A 15,844-nucleotide genomic window follows, 5' to 3' on the forward strand; every position below is an offset into this window, starting at 1 on the left:
TGGTTGTCCGTTTGACTGTGCAGGATGTATAACTACCCAGTCACGTCAGGTCAAAATGGGGACATTAAATCCGATGCCTAGTTGTAGAGAGAATGCCACTCTTTGTGGAGTTCGTAGTTGGTCTACTGAAAGGCACAATTTCTGCTCCGATCCAATAATCCCTCATTTTCCAATGCATGGCATTTTCAAATTTCCAGACCTTCGTCCTGGACGACACCTATTACAGGACCTAGCTCCCTGTTGTATTTATTGTAAAAAAACAAATGTCCAAATTCCTAAGCAGGTAGGGATTTTACAGAAGAGGATATACAGAAATACGAATTTCTTGAATTTTGATACGATGGAATGAACAAAACAGAACTGTGTGTATGTGTTTGTGTGGCTATGGTAAAGGTTTAAGAATAAAAAAATATTGATGGTTTTTGTTTAGCCATAAGGATAGTTTTATTATATAGTTATATCAGTGTTTACGTGGGTGCCTTATTTTTTTTATTAAGGATCATCACAATATTTACTATTAATTAAGTTATACGTATATATCAATCAGAAGGGAATAGATATGAAAATACCATGCTTAATTAAAGGGATACGCTGATTTACGATGGGCAGTGCATATTGTAAACCCCCTCCCCTCCCCCCATATTTCCGACTGTACTGCGTTATCTAATTCACTAGTCAGATAACTCATAATTCTTCGAACTTTTCATCATGTATATTATAATTATCATGAATAAATAACCAGTAAATTTAATATTTTTGTACATAAAATTATGCAGTTAAAATGCTGAAAACCGTTTTCTGACGGGGGATGCCCCCCTGAACCCCCTACCAGGGCTTTGCCCTTGACCTACTGAAGGCCTTAAGCGGCCCCCAGACCCCCTGTCGATTGGTGCCTACAGTTCGCTGGATGTCTACCTACGCCCCTGCATGGTGCCTTGTTTAAACAGGGTCCCAGATAGCTTCAACTGGATGAAAAAGTTGTGTAATTTTAGAACTTATCCGGAACCGAATAAATAGCAAATAGGTGTATAAATTTGTGTCGTCGTGTAAAAAGACACATCTAAAGAACCAGATGCTCCGCAGGACGTAGCTTTATACGACCGCAGAGGTTGAACCCTGAACGGTTGGGGCAAGTATGGACACAACATTCAAGCTGGATTCCGCTCTAAATTTGGATTGTGATTAAATAGTTGACACAGAATGAATGTATTCAAATGAACTTAATTTTTTTGTTTTCTCTTAGAGCAATTCACTATGCTGTTGAATATTAATCCTCTCCAAAAAATGTTTGAAGAAATTTTCTTTTTATTTATGAAATTTCAAATGAGAAAAATTGAACCCAATTTTTTAATCACATCCCCCTTTCCCTTATTCCAAAACTAATTTCAATTAAAATATTCTAATGGAGTTTGCAACAATTACTACTCATTTAAATACATCATAAAATATTAAGATGTAAAAAAACTGCTTGTTATCACTGAATGGTAAAGATTATTTAAATTTATCAGTTGGAAGTAAAAAGTGAATATACATTGTATATTGTATATAACAAAGATTTAAGTTGATTCTGGACAAAGAAAGATAACTCCAATTAAAAAAAAATCTTGCAGATATTTCTTGCTTACTATACTGGACAAAGAAAGATAACTCTTAATTAAAAAAAAATTGCTATTTCACAATATTGTGAAATTAGATATTTCTTGCCATTGCACAATACTGTGCAATTGAAAAGACTTGCTATTGCACAATACTTAATATAATAATTTTAGATCCTGATTTGGACCAACTTGAAAACTGGGCCCATAATCAAAAATCTAAGTACATGTTTAGATTCAGCATATCAAAGAGGCCCAAGAATTTAATTTTTGTTAAAATCAAACTTAGTTTAATTTTGGACCCTTTGCACTTTAATTTAGACCAATTTTAAAACTGGACCAAAAATTAAGAATCTACATACACAGTTAGATTTGGCATATCAAAGAACCCCAATAATTCAATTTTTGATGAAATCAAACCATGTTTAATTTTGGACCTCGATTTGGGCCAACTTGAAAACTGGGCCAATAATAAAAAATCTAAGTACATTTTTAGATTCAGCATATCAAAGAACCCAAAGGTTTCAATTTTTGTTAATATCAAACTAAGTTTAATTTTGGACCCTTTGGACCTTAATGTAGACCAATTTGAAAACGGGACCAAAAATTAAGAATCTACATACACAGTTAGATTCGGCATATTAAAGAACCCCAATTATTCAATTTTGATGAAATCAAACAAAATTTAATTTTGGACCCTTTGGGCCCCTTTTTCCTTAACTGTTGGGACTAAAACTCCCAAAATCAATACCAACCTTCCTTTAATAATCATAAACCTTGTGTTTAAATTTCATAGATTTCTATTTACTTATACTAACGCTATGGTGCGAAAACCAAGAAAAATGCTTATTTGGGTCCCTTTTTGGCCCCTAATTCCTAAACTGTTGGGACCGAAACTCCCAAAATCAATACCAACCTTCCTTTTGTGGTCATAAACATTGTGTTTAAATTTCATTGATTTCTATTTACTTTAACTAAAGTTATTGTGCGAAAACCAAGAATAATGCTTATTTGGGCCCTTTTTTGGCCCCTAATTCCTAAACTGTTGAAACCAAAACTCCCAAAATCAATCCCGACCTTTCTTTTGTGGTCATAAACCTTGTGTCAAAATTTCATAGATTTCTATTAACTTAAACTAAAGTTATAGTGCGAAAACCAAGAAAATGCTTATTTGGGCCCTTTTTGGCCCCTAATTCCTAAAATGTTGGGACCAAAACTCCCAAAATCAATACCAGCCTTCCTTTTATGGTCATAAACCTCGTGTTAAAATTTCATAGATTTCTATTCACTTTTACTAAAGTTAGAGTGCGAAAACTAAAAGTATTCGGACGACAACGACGACGACGACGACGACGCCAACGTGATAGCAATATACGACGAAATTTTTTTCAAAATTTGCGGTCGTATAAAAATGTTCTTTATGCACTATCAAATGAATGCTAAAAAAGGGGATTGTTTTTAATTTGGAAAAAAAAATGTTTCCCATTCAGCTGGCAGGTTGCCACCAACCTGTTTGAGGGATATCTTCATTTGTATGTGAATTTGTACAATAAGTGGATTGCTAGCTTCCTGTCTAATCGAACCCAAGCAGTAGTTGTGGATGGAGAAAGTTTATCTCATATTGATGTAGAGTCAGGAGTACCCCAAGGATCAGTACTTGGGCCTTCACTATTCCTGTTCTACATTAATGACATGCCAGATGGAATTAAATCTACAGTCCGACTATTCGCAGATGACACAATAGCATACCTCACGATATCATCAGACAAAGATGCACACGATTTACAGCTAGATCTGGATAAACTCGGAATATGGGAATCAAAATGGAAAATGTCATTCCACCCTGACAAATGCAATGTACTTACCATCAGCAGGAAAAACAAAACAATTGCAACATCATACAGCCTACATGGTCAAATTCTTGAGTCAGTCAGTAGTGCAAAATACCTAGGCTGCACATTTACATCCGATCTCAGATGGAATGATCATGTTAATAACATATGTAACAAGGCAAATCGAACAATTGGTTTCCTAAAAAGAAACTTAAATATAGGATCAACTACAGTGAAGGAGAATGCATATAAAACATTAGTACGTCCAATTGTAGAATATGCCAGTCCGGTATGGGATCCATATCTTAAGACAGAGACTGACAGACTTGAAATGGTACAAAGAAGAGGAGCTCGCTACGTATCCAACAAACATCATAACCACTCCAGCGTTAATCTGATGCTACAACATCTCAAATGGACATCCCTTGATCAAAGAAGGAAAGAAGCGAGACTCACAATGCTATTCAAAATAGAAAACAACAAAGTGGCCATATCAAAGGAAGGTCGTCTAATACCACCGAAAAGACTGTCACGAAACATGCATAACAAATCCTTCCAAGTACCAGCAGCATCCTGTGACTATAGAAAACATTCATTCTTCCCAAGAACCATCCGGGATTGGAACGCTCTTCCCCCTGGGGTTGTATCAGCTCCGTCAGTCGAGGCCTTCAAAGCCTCGATGACAAAGCTGAATTAAATTTCAAAATTTTTGGGGGGAGGGGGGTGGTCTAATATGCGCACCAAACCATGGCAGTATAATCAGTTCGTTGATTGTGGCCATTATCTGGCAGAAGCAGAAGTGAGTGAGTGAGTGAGTGTGTGTGGGGTGGAGTGAAAAAAGAGGGTGTCAATCTGATGAAATGCTATTTCAATTATTTTTTTCGGCTTTTTTGGCGACGTCATAACCCAGAAGTATATCATGGGGAAACGTAAAGTGAAGAAAAATTATAAAATAGTCGTATTATTATTTTTTACCAGAATGAACCGGTGATAATTTTTGAAAAAGAAGCGACATCAAATTCCAAAATAATATGATGCAGCCTTATATAATTTAACAGTTCGATAAAACAATTTTCCAATTACTATACACTTACACTTACATAAAAAATATTTTTCTCGAGATGTCATCTCTTTTTAACATATATTTTAGATGTCTTCTCTAACCCACACTTTTTTAAGAAATGCCGGGAAATATCACATGCAACTTCCGGTGGAAGAATGTATCTGTAAACCCAAAATTATTTAAATTTAGCAACAAACCATTACGTTCGTATTAATACACGTATCACACTAAGACTGACCAAGGATGATCATGAATAGTAAAACCCTATACAAATCCTTGCACTGACCTCATCAGATATTATATTAAAAAAAATGAAAATCGGTATGTATATGTCTCTGGGTCGTGGCAAGGACGTATATTGACTAACATATCTAATATACGTCCTTGGACGGTCGTCACGGGTTAGTTCGTCATGAGGACGTGCAAAGTCTTCATAATCGTGGATATCATATCCAACTTTGAAAAGGCTCAAAACTTTCATAGTGCACTGTGTGGTGGCCAAAACTAGTCATTCGTTGTAGATGTGAATGAAAAGTAAAAACACAAAAATACTGAACTCCGAGGAAAATTCAAAAAGGAAAATCAAAAATCAAAAGGCAAAATCCTGACTTGTAATATTCCTGACTTGGTACAGGCATTTTCTAATGTAGAAAATGGTGGATTGAACCTGGTTTTTAGCTAGCCAAACCTCTCACTTGTCATGCTGACAGTCGCATCAAATTCCATTACATTGTCAACGATGTATGAACAAAACAAACATACTCAAAGAGTAAAAATGTCAAAAATAGGGGTACAGCAGTCAATATTGTGTTATCATATTCATATCACTATAAAAACAACAAATGTAACGAAGAATCACAAAAAGGCATACATCAAATTTAACATACTCATTTTGCTTTTCTTGTACCACTTAATTTATGTATATAAAATCTAACCGTAAAGGAAAGAAGGTTTTTATTGCTGGTGTAAAAATGCGCGTTTGAAATTCGTACAGATAGACATAAAAATAATTTTGTCGTTAAAAGTCATAGTAAGCCCGTAAAAAGATTGAAGCATTATATTGAAAACGCAGTACAATCGGAGAAGACAATGGAAAAGGTTTCGATGCGACCTTACTAGTACGATTTCATTGCGACGAGGAACATATATATTTGTTAGATATACTGTTCCAAGCTGTGAATATCCCAATTTCACTACGCCTTGTAGATGTTAAACACGGCTGTTACACTACTTTGGTAGCTGTATTGATTTAATGTATGCTTGGTAACTCAATCTTTTCTGCCGGTCATATCACTTCCTTTTATATATATATATATAACTCGTCTAAACATCAACCCAACAATGTTAGATCTGTAAATTTGCTTTCGCAAATTTTTGGTTCTTGCCTCGCCGGGATTCGAACCCATGCTACTGTGATATCGTGACACCAAATCGCCTGCACTGCAGCCGTCCCGCTAGACCACACGACCACCTGTGCTCTCAAAATAAAAGAGCTTTCGCTGGCCATGTGTAACCTTTCCACGTCAGTTTTAATCTAGCGGCGTACTACAGTACATGATATATAAGGCATGAAGATATTTGTTGATTCGGTCAGGGATCCAAGACAACACTATAATATATAATATTTTCAGTCTGTTTTTTGCTTTTACATTTCTTTTGATAAAATCTTAATGAATCATTTTCTTAATTTCTGACGTTATCATCTAGTATTAAATTTACATATACGCAGGTATAGTCTATACTAACTATATGTTCAAGTTTAACGATCATCAGATCCTCAGTTTGAAAAATATTTTTAAAAATCGAGAAACTAATAAATTACTTAAGAGATTATAAAGCACTGAAATAGGCTCAAAAGTATTGAGAATCAATCGTGTATACATGCCTTAGTGAGATATATTCCTTAATTTGGAATGATTTCCAAAATTTTATAACAGTAAAGGTTAACAATATCCGTATAAATTGTGCAGGTACTACTCATTGTCCACCTGTCAATACGACGTACGCCGTGCAGTTACTTCTCATCTTTTATAGGTGCAACCTGATACGACTGTACGACGAACTGACGAACGAAGATAGCTGGAGTATTCCTTCTTATCCATATTTTTCACCCAGGAAGTTTATACTGAATATAGTAGAGAATGGAGACGAGGAGTGTGTCGAAGATCGAGACAACAATTAACCCGACCAAAGAGCAGAAACAGACATGAATCATCAGTTTAGATTGAGGAATACTAGTGTAAAGGGTATAATTTCTTTTTATAAAAATATTGCAACAGGAGAGAAATTTAGATTGTATGTGTCAAAACAACTATTTGGAAACTTTTAGTATCCACATTTGATTCAGACCGTCCCACATCCTCTCTGTTTCTGCTTTAGTCTTCTTAGTATGTCAAGACATCACAAATCACCATTACCTCACTTTCTGATGATCTATCCCATGTTATATTGATCTTCGCCGTTTCTTTTTTCCACTAAGAGTTAAACTTTATGACACTTTTGTATAATGATTACATATGTTCTTTTCGAAAGACGTGTCCTATCTTTTTCCATCTCATAATGTTTCTTTCCATCTCCTACGTTTCTTTGTGATGTCAGTAAGTTTGCATAGGTAATTGGCAGATCTAGCAATATAGCGTTTTTGTTTAGGTCGCTAATGTCGTTTTGGTATCCACAAATGTGAAAAAAACCATGTTCTTCATCTTTGGTTGGAACTCCAATGGAATTTATAAAGGTCATGCAACCATATATATTATACAGTTAATAGATATACTGTGATAACGGACCTATCATGATTGGACAGAATTTCCCCATTTGGTAAGTGTCGTGAGACTTTATGTAGCTGCGGAAATGTAAATCTATACATGGTTCTTTCATTTGTTGCGTGGTTTAGGTGCAAATTATAAAAGCTATCATAAGGACCTAAAAGCTATCATAAGGACCTAAAAGCTACGGTTTCGCAGCTGGAATATATGTTGAGGTTCCAAATTAATTGCCAATGCATGTACCTAATTCGTTTACCATGCAATTTTTGTAATGCAAGCGATAAACACAAACGATGTTGCTAAGGATATATAAATCAACCTTAGCCCACTACCGCTTAGTCCCCAACTGAATCCGTTAGTATTTAAAGCTGTGTTTTCCAAAACATTGAAACCAGACAGTAAAATAAACGTGATCGTACTTTGATGATTTTTTTGTATCGTCAAGACCTTCTACCTCAATGGTTACCACATTACTGCAATGGAAAAAAAGTTGTCAAGACACTGATTGTGATCTTGGTTTCCTCTTCTAGGATTAAAAAAGAGATCAAAAAGTTAGTATATATACAATTGTTTCAATAGTTTATGATTAATATCACTTTATCGCGTAGGAATTCCACTACAAACTATCAGGTATGTAAGATATACGCTGGGATCAGTAACTTTTGATAATAGCTTTAATAGTGTAATTACCGTGATTACTGCAGATATAGGTATTACAAGATACAAGATCTGTATCTCTAAAAAAACGTATAAACTTAAGATGATTAATGTTTATTTCCATGTCATATCAACTATTTCGTATGAGAAAAAACAGGCACATAGCGTTGAATGTAAGGACATAGGAAAGAATTACAGGAATTTTACATGTAAAACGAGGACAACGAATGCATCATCAACGGCTGCAGTAATCATAGGTATGTTCAATTTTCATCACTTTTCAGCTTGACACGTTGATTTTCGTTACTTTTCACAAATCTTAAGACAAAAAAAATCTTAAATCTAAGAAACAAATAGGACATATTTACCCTGAATATTAGATAAAAAGTGAACCCAACAGTAATATGTAGTGGTTAGTAACATTTTAAGGAACTATGTGAACCTTTTGAAAAAAATGTTTATAGTGTGTGTATGCATTGCTATAATCTCTTTGATGATAATGTTCCAATTCCAATAGAATTTGATAACATTAAGATGTTTACCTTGTGAAGGAAAAAATTACAGGGAAACCTATTTTCTGTATGGAATTCTTCAACGTAATATGTCAATTGAAAATGCACATGGTACAATTGATATTGTAATTGGTAACTTTAACTGCAGTCTGATCTTTCATGTTTTTGATTTTATTCCAAAGTTGTCAGATTGTCACCTCAATGAAGAATTGCTATACAGAGTGCCAGTTTCAGTTCAAACAAATAAATAATGTTCAGTTACATAGTAACATGCTTCAAGATCTATGGAATTGTGAGATGGAAACTATTTGACCTCAGTTATACCAGAAATAATGCAGTATAAATGCATCATCCTCGGAAGACAATTACCCTAACCTCTCAGTCTATCACTCACACGAAAACTTTAGGTAAACCCGTTATATTATTGAGAACACAAAAAATGGTTTGATGTTTATTTATAGAAAAAAAAGAAATGAACAGATTAATGACGTTTATTGTAGGTCACTATTAAAAGCTTGAACGTGATTACAATAAGTTACTTAGATTAAAAAAAAAACAAGGACGTAATAATAGTACCCCAAAATATAATTCTCACTCGTAGTGGAATATCACTTTTAAAACCGGAAATTAGTTCTGACTGGTAGTTGCATATCCCTTTACACGGCAATATATCGGTTTTCTCATCGAGAAAATCCCGCTCCCGGAGGTGGTCCTCGGATGGCCTTAAAACAATGTGTACTTGTTTAGTGAAAATGGACGTCATACTATAAACTCCAAAATATATAAATGAACTTTAAAAAAAACATACAAGACTAACAAAGGTCAGATTATACTGACTTGGGACAGGCGCAAAAAATAGCAACGGGGTTGATATAAAAAAGAAGATGTGGTATGAAGGTCAACGAGACAAATTTCCACTAGAGATCAAATGACACAGAAATTAACAATTAAAAGTCACCGCTCGGCCTTCAACAATGAGCTAAGCCCCTACCGCATAGTCAGCTATAAAAGGCCCCGAACTGACAAATGTAAAACAATTCAAACTAGAAAACTAACGGCGTTGTTAGTGTACAACAAATGGAGGAGAAACGAAAATGTATCACATCAACAAACGACAATCACTGAATTACAGACTCCATACTTAAGACAGGCACATACATAAAGAATGTGGCGGGGTTAAACATTATCGCGGGACCTCAACATCCTCTAACTTGGGTCAGTGGTGCAACAGTTCAACATAAGAACGAACTATAAAAACAGTTGAAAAAGGCAGAACTCATCAGAAGGATACACAAAGAAATACAAAAATATGTACATCTAACAAAACTGAACACAGAGTGTACATGGCCGGGTACTTGTATATATCCCAACAATAAACATACACTAAGTACTAAGTTGAAGGTACTCGCAGTTACTGACAGCTAGTTCAAATCAACTAACATCTAATACAAAATGCATCTCAGACTGAATTATCAATCAGTACACATCCAACATCCAATGGATTTAGTTTAAAGACGTCATAAACAATCAGAGAAAAAACACGATCTTGTGCTTTTTTAAAAACAATGTATGTCGATGTTTTGTTGACTTCTTAAATAATATTATTGGGTATTAATAATAATTTTCTCAGTCTGATATTTTTCCAGCCTTTTGACTACGCTTTTTCACTGATTTTTGAAAATGACTGATTGTTTCTGTACAATTAATATCAAAGTTATTTGAATTTATGATTCGATACCAGATCATACCATCCAGGTCGTTCACAATTCAATACCAGATAACTCCAGATCGTTCACAATTCAAATTGAATACCAGATCACAACAGGTCGTTCACAATTTAATACCAGATCACACCAGGTCGTTCACAATTCCGAATACGAAATCACACAAGATCGTTCACAATTCATTACCAGATCACACCAGATCGTTCATAATCAATACCAGATCACACCAGATCGTTCATATTTCAATCGCAATGCTGTTTTTCTACTGTCAATTAATTTGTCATTCGATATGGAAACCTTGACCATATTCGTCGACTTATTTGGTTGTCATTTAAACTGTATCAACACATATTTTACTTTTAAAATTCAGATTAAATGACAGATATTTATAAATTCACTTTATCAGTGACCTCAACCAGTTAAAGAGGTTTTCAGAAGAAACTAGTTCAGATCATCTGGCGAAACGGACTACGTCTTACTTGACCAGAAATTTATGTGCTTGACTATAATAGTATGGTAAGATTAACATTTAGAACTTTTTATCAACTTTGTGTTTGTAAGAAGATATGTTATTTACTGTATAAACCGTGATCGGTTTACATCTGTTCAAAATATAAAAAAAAGCTAAGAAACTGGATAATGACGGAGGAGAAACGGTAGTATAAATCCGTTATTTCGGTGCATTCACAGGCTTCTTTCAAACTCATGATATATGGTGTTTCCAGGAACATTGTAGACATGTGACGTGTATAAGACTATGGCAATATTCATTAATTCACACAACAAAGATAAATCATCTCTCTTTTTTTTTTAATTCTAAACAGCATCTTTTCTATCAACCTCCCCCCCCCCCCCCCCCCCAAATGGTATAATTCTCTGAACAATGTTTAATTCAAGCGTAGTTTGTCGTTTGTTGATAGAAATAAAGAAGATTTTGGTTGTTTTGATAATGTCGGCTTAAATCGTTTCAGATTATATTTTAGTCTTACATTATCTTTAAACTTACGATGAGTTTTGTATATAGTTAAACGTGTTTTATCAATTAATGTCAAGTCACAAGCTTTATTGATAGCAACACAAACATTTTGGGCCTATAACCATTTTTAAATTACTTATACAGATATCTGAATATAACCTGAAGTGGAAAGGAATTAGGATTTGACTCTTTTTTGTTTGCATTCATGCGGAACGGTAAGTTCAGTTTATTTAAAAAAAAAAACAAAAAAAACTGCACAGAACTTGATTTTTTTTAATTCCATAGGCTGAAATATTTCTAAGGATTGATCAGGACAAACTGCAAAGAACTTGGTTTTGTTGAAATTCCATAGGCTGTAGTATTTTTAAGGATTTATCAGGACAAGGTCAGCATTATCTATTTCTTAAACGTGCTTAATCTTTAGCATACAGTATTCCTTTTTTTGCAAAATCAAATACAGACTTCTATTTGTCCATAATACTTATATATACCATTAAAAATCAGATCCGACAAATGAATTAGATATAAACGTCGTAGTTAATGTCATTTCTGGTCACATTTATAAACCATAAAATGTCTTCAAAACGATCTTATAATTAAATGTTATTTGTTCATGTATTGGAAGTCTATACTTTTCATTTTATGGGTGAGACCAATTTTTATTATGGTACATTGATTATTGCTGTTTAACTTCACTTTCAACACTCAATGCTATATCGTAAATGGAAAAAATGTATGTATTTTTATCCAAAACAGGAAATCTGCTTTTTTACGTCAAAACTCATTTAGTGTGACACCGGAGTCGGGAATTCAGCTGGCCCCTTTAACATGTATACTTTTTTCTTTATGAAACTATGATACTTTCGAGATCAAATCCCATCTCCTTCACGAAGATGATATTTAAGCTTTAAATCAAGGTAACACCAAACTTGATCTTACTAGGATCTAATTTCTATTTACAGTGAATAATATACGAAAATAAAAACAAAAATTTCAAAGTAATTTCTTTTTATTCTGTTTCTGTAATATACATTTTGGTAAAACTATATATATATTGTAGAATATATTGAAATGTTTAGATGTTTATTGAGAAAAGATAATGGATTTTTTTTCTGAAACTGTCAAAAGTAGTACATTGAACTGCGCCTACTGAGAGAAGGTTCCATTGTAATATTGTGATCAGGCATGAACACTGACATTTAGTCAAGTAAATAATTTGAAAATAAATACATATACATGTATAATGTAATTTTATTATTCTTTTATTCACAATATATATTTGGTTTTTAGCTTGATTCTGACCAATGCTTATATTCCAATTATATATGTATATGCCTCTATTATTGCTGTTGTTACTAATTATGTAAATCAATTGTATCTGATTTTATGCCCTTTATGGGCCCTGTAATTTGGGAAATAAAAATATTCTATTCTATTCTATTCTATTGTTCTTGGGTAAAATTAGTATTTGAATGAATCTATAGTAGTATGTTTAGGTCTGAAAGAATAAATATTTGTGTTCTTGTGTCGGATTGTGTGAGTAAATCTGTCAGGTAGATGGCTTAAAAATGATGTATGGTTTTGTAGAAGATGAAGATGCGTGTGCTTATTCCCCTTTTCTGAAGAGTTGTCCAATTTAGTGCTTGCAGCATTTGAGTGACTGGGCTGGTGTTATGGCATCTGTTGCATGTGTACATAGCTTCGCTGGACCATCTCAAGTTGGTGTTATCGTGATTTGTTGTGTGGGTCGTAGACGCAGCTGCTGTAGTCCAGCTTTGGTATTTATACAAGTGTTGGTTTTTTTTTAAATCTTTTAAATGTACATTTAAGTTTCTCTTAATGTAGTTCAGCTTTTGTGTGGCTGCAGCTATGATGTTGTATACATGTTTGTTCCATTTTAGGTCAGTTTGAATGATTATGGCCAGATATTTTGTGGATGTTTCTTTTTGCAGTACTTTTTAGTGGAGAGTAAAGCAACATTCGAATGGGATTTTCTTGGTTATTTTCTGAAGGGCTGAGCACTTGTCGGATGGAATGACATGACGCAGACCTTCTCCCGTTTTGCTGCTGATGTAATGTCTTCTTGTAGTTTTTGTCTGTCTTTTTTTTAGTGTCTTCTTTGCTTCGTATTGTTTGGTAACCTATACTGTTATCTGCAAATAGTCTTAGGGTGCTGTGTTTGATGCATTTATTAAAGTTGTGTATATACACAAGGAATAGGATATGGCATAAAGCTGTTCCTTTGAATACTATCAATAATGACTGTTTGCGTGTGAGATGTTGGGAAATCTTCTATCCATTTTAAGGTGTTGTATCTAATGCCATAATATTTCAGTTCGTAGACGAGTCTTTTGTGAGATATTTTGTCAAATGTTTTGGCAAAGTACATCACACATTAAGTAAGTTTTGATGTTATTGTTTTTATATTTTACTAGTTCTTGCATGAATGATACTTCTTAGGTTCCATATGATCTTGATTCTCGAAATCCGTGTTGAAGGTCGTACACAATTTTGTTATTTTCAAGGAGGTCCATTATACTACTGGCTATAATGTGTTCCATGATCTTACATAGTATGCATGTTAGTGATATTGGTCTTTAATTTATAGAATTGTGTGTATCCTCTTTTTAAATACAGGACAGACATTTGCATGTTTCTAACCTTCTTTGATTATTCCTGTGTCGAGTGATTTTTTTTTTAAAGATGTTAGTTCTTTAAGAACTGTTCTGCAAATTTGATCTGGACCAATTGCTTTATTAGGATTGATCTTGTCCAGTATACTATTACACCCTTCTTTGAAATGGCGATTTTTTTTCTATTTGTGATAGTTTGATTTCCCTTTATCCAGAATAGGCTCATTTGATGTTTTTTCGGAGAATACTTTTTGAAACTGACTATTTAGGATGTTGGATTTATTAGAGGTGTTATCAGTTAGTGAACCAACTTTTCTAAGTGCAGAAATGCCTGTATTGTAATTTTTCATACTTTTAATGTATGTGAACAAGTTCTTAAGTTGTTTTTGTCATTATGTTGACGTGTTTTTCTTCTACTGGTAGGTCAAACATATTTTTTTCCGATGTAATTCCAGTAGGCATTACACATTTCTTTTTGTAATGTTCTTTTTAATATTTTGTATTATTTCATTTGATCTGGACAGTTTTTGCTCTTTTTATGTAGTCACTTTTACTTTGTTTATCATGATTTTTAATCTGTTTTTACACCCAGGGTAGTGTTTTCTTGTTTGTGATTGTATTTCGGTGAATGTATTCTTGTCTATTTATTGAAGTAGACTTTCTAATGTATTTCACAGTTCATCGGTAGACTGTGATAATGACATTTGATTACTGGTGGGAATTTGTTTACATCTTCTTTGATGTTTACCATGTTAGCTTTTTACACTGGTGAATTGTTCTTGTAATTTTTTTGTTGCGCTTTAGAAATAGTGCAGATCTGCATAGATGATACCATGGTCTGCATTTCCGATAGTGCGCATTGACTCCACTTTGTTGACTATGCTTGGTATGTTGATGAGTTCAAGCTCACTTGTTCTGTATCCCCTTGTGTGCTTTTTTACAATCTGCTCAAGTGAATTTTCATTTAGAATGTTTAGAAGTTGTTCATGGAGCTTAATATCTGGTTTGCTAGGGATGTTGCATGGAATATCCCAGTTAATGTTCCCAAGATTAAAGTCGCCACCAAGAATGATTGTAGATTTTGTTTTTTTGTTTATTCGATCCAGTGAAATTTTGTAAGTTGTTCAATTGATGTGCCATTATCAGATAGAGGTCGAAAATAACTCCCAACAATTAACTTTCTGGCATTTGTCATATTTGTTGTACCCCAATAGACTCTGAGTCTGTTTGTAGATCTCTATTTTCTTCAGAAAGACATATGGCTGTTGGTAGAAAAATGTTAAAACCTCGAGTAATATTCAGATATTTTTCCACTGTTAAGAGTTTTTTTTTATTGATGTTAACAATATATAGTTTTTAACACATCTATTTGAAAACCAGTTGTTGGCATGACACGGGTTATGTTCTTCTCATATATTTTATGCTGGTATGATACTAAACCCTAAAGGAAAGGATTGTGCCTGATATTCATATGATGAAGACATAATCTTTTAATTGAGTCTGTAGCTGGCATGTCTGTTAACTGTTAGAAGTCTGTTGTTATTTATGTATTATTGTCATTTTGTTTATTTTCTTTGGTTACATCTTCTGACATATCACTCGGACTTCTCTTGAACTCAACTTTAATTTGCGTATTGTTATGCGTTTACTTTTCTACATTGGCAAGAGGTATAGGGGCAGGGTTGAGATATCATAAACATGTTTAACCCCGCCTCTGGACTTTGTTAGTCTTGTTTTATTTTTATTTTTAGTTTCCTGTGTACAATTTGGAGTTTAGTAATGCGTTCATTATCAGAGAACTAGTATATATATTTGATTAGGGGCCAACTGAAGGACGCCTCCGGGTGCGGGAATTTCTCGCTGCATTGAAGACCTGTTGGTGACCTTCTGCTGTTGTTTTTTCTATGGTCGGGTTGTTGTCTTTTTGACCTATTCCTCATTTCCATTCCCAATTTTATTTCATTATATATGAATCACGTTTGACGAAATACTGCGCCAATTTTTCAGTCCACGAAACAGTGATATTAAAGTACTTTAGTAAATATTTGTTTTTGGTCCTTTTGTGAAATTGATTCAGATAAAATCCA

General features: G+C 33.9%; 1 protein-coding gene across 1 annotated transcript in view; it reads left to right on the plus strand.

Annotated features, from left to right (window-relative positions):
• The first annotated feature begins 10,560 nt into the window (after positions 1-10,560).
• The window catches only part of LOC134711754 (uncharacterized), a 75,361-nt gene continuing 70,077 nt past the window's right edge, over positions 10,561-15,844 (plus strand). The window contains exons 1-2 of the mRNA XM_063572611.1: positions 10,561-10,664; positions 11,269-11,339. Coding sequence (XP_063428681.1) covers positions 11,330-11,339 — 10 coding nt within the window. The 5' untranslated portion in view covers positions 10,561-10,664; positions 11,269-11,329. The remainder of the gene's footprint in view (positions 10,665-11,268; positions 11,340-15,844) is intronic.

This window comes from Mytilus trossulus, chromosome 3 (genome assembly GCF_036588685.1).
Source record: "Mytilus trossulus isolate FHL-02 chromosome 3, PNRI_Mtr1.1.1.hap1, whole genome shotgun sequence".
NCBI lineage: Eukaryota > Metazoa > Mollusca > Bivalvia > Mytilida > Mytilidae > Mytilus > Mytilus trossulus.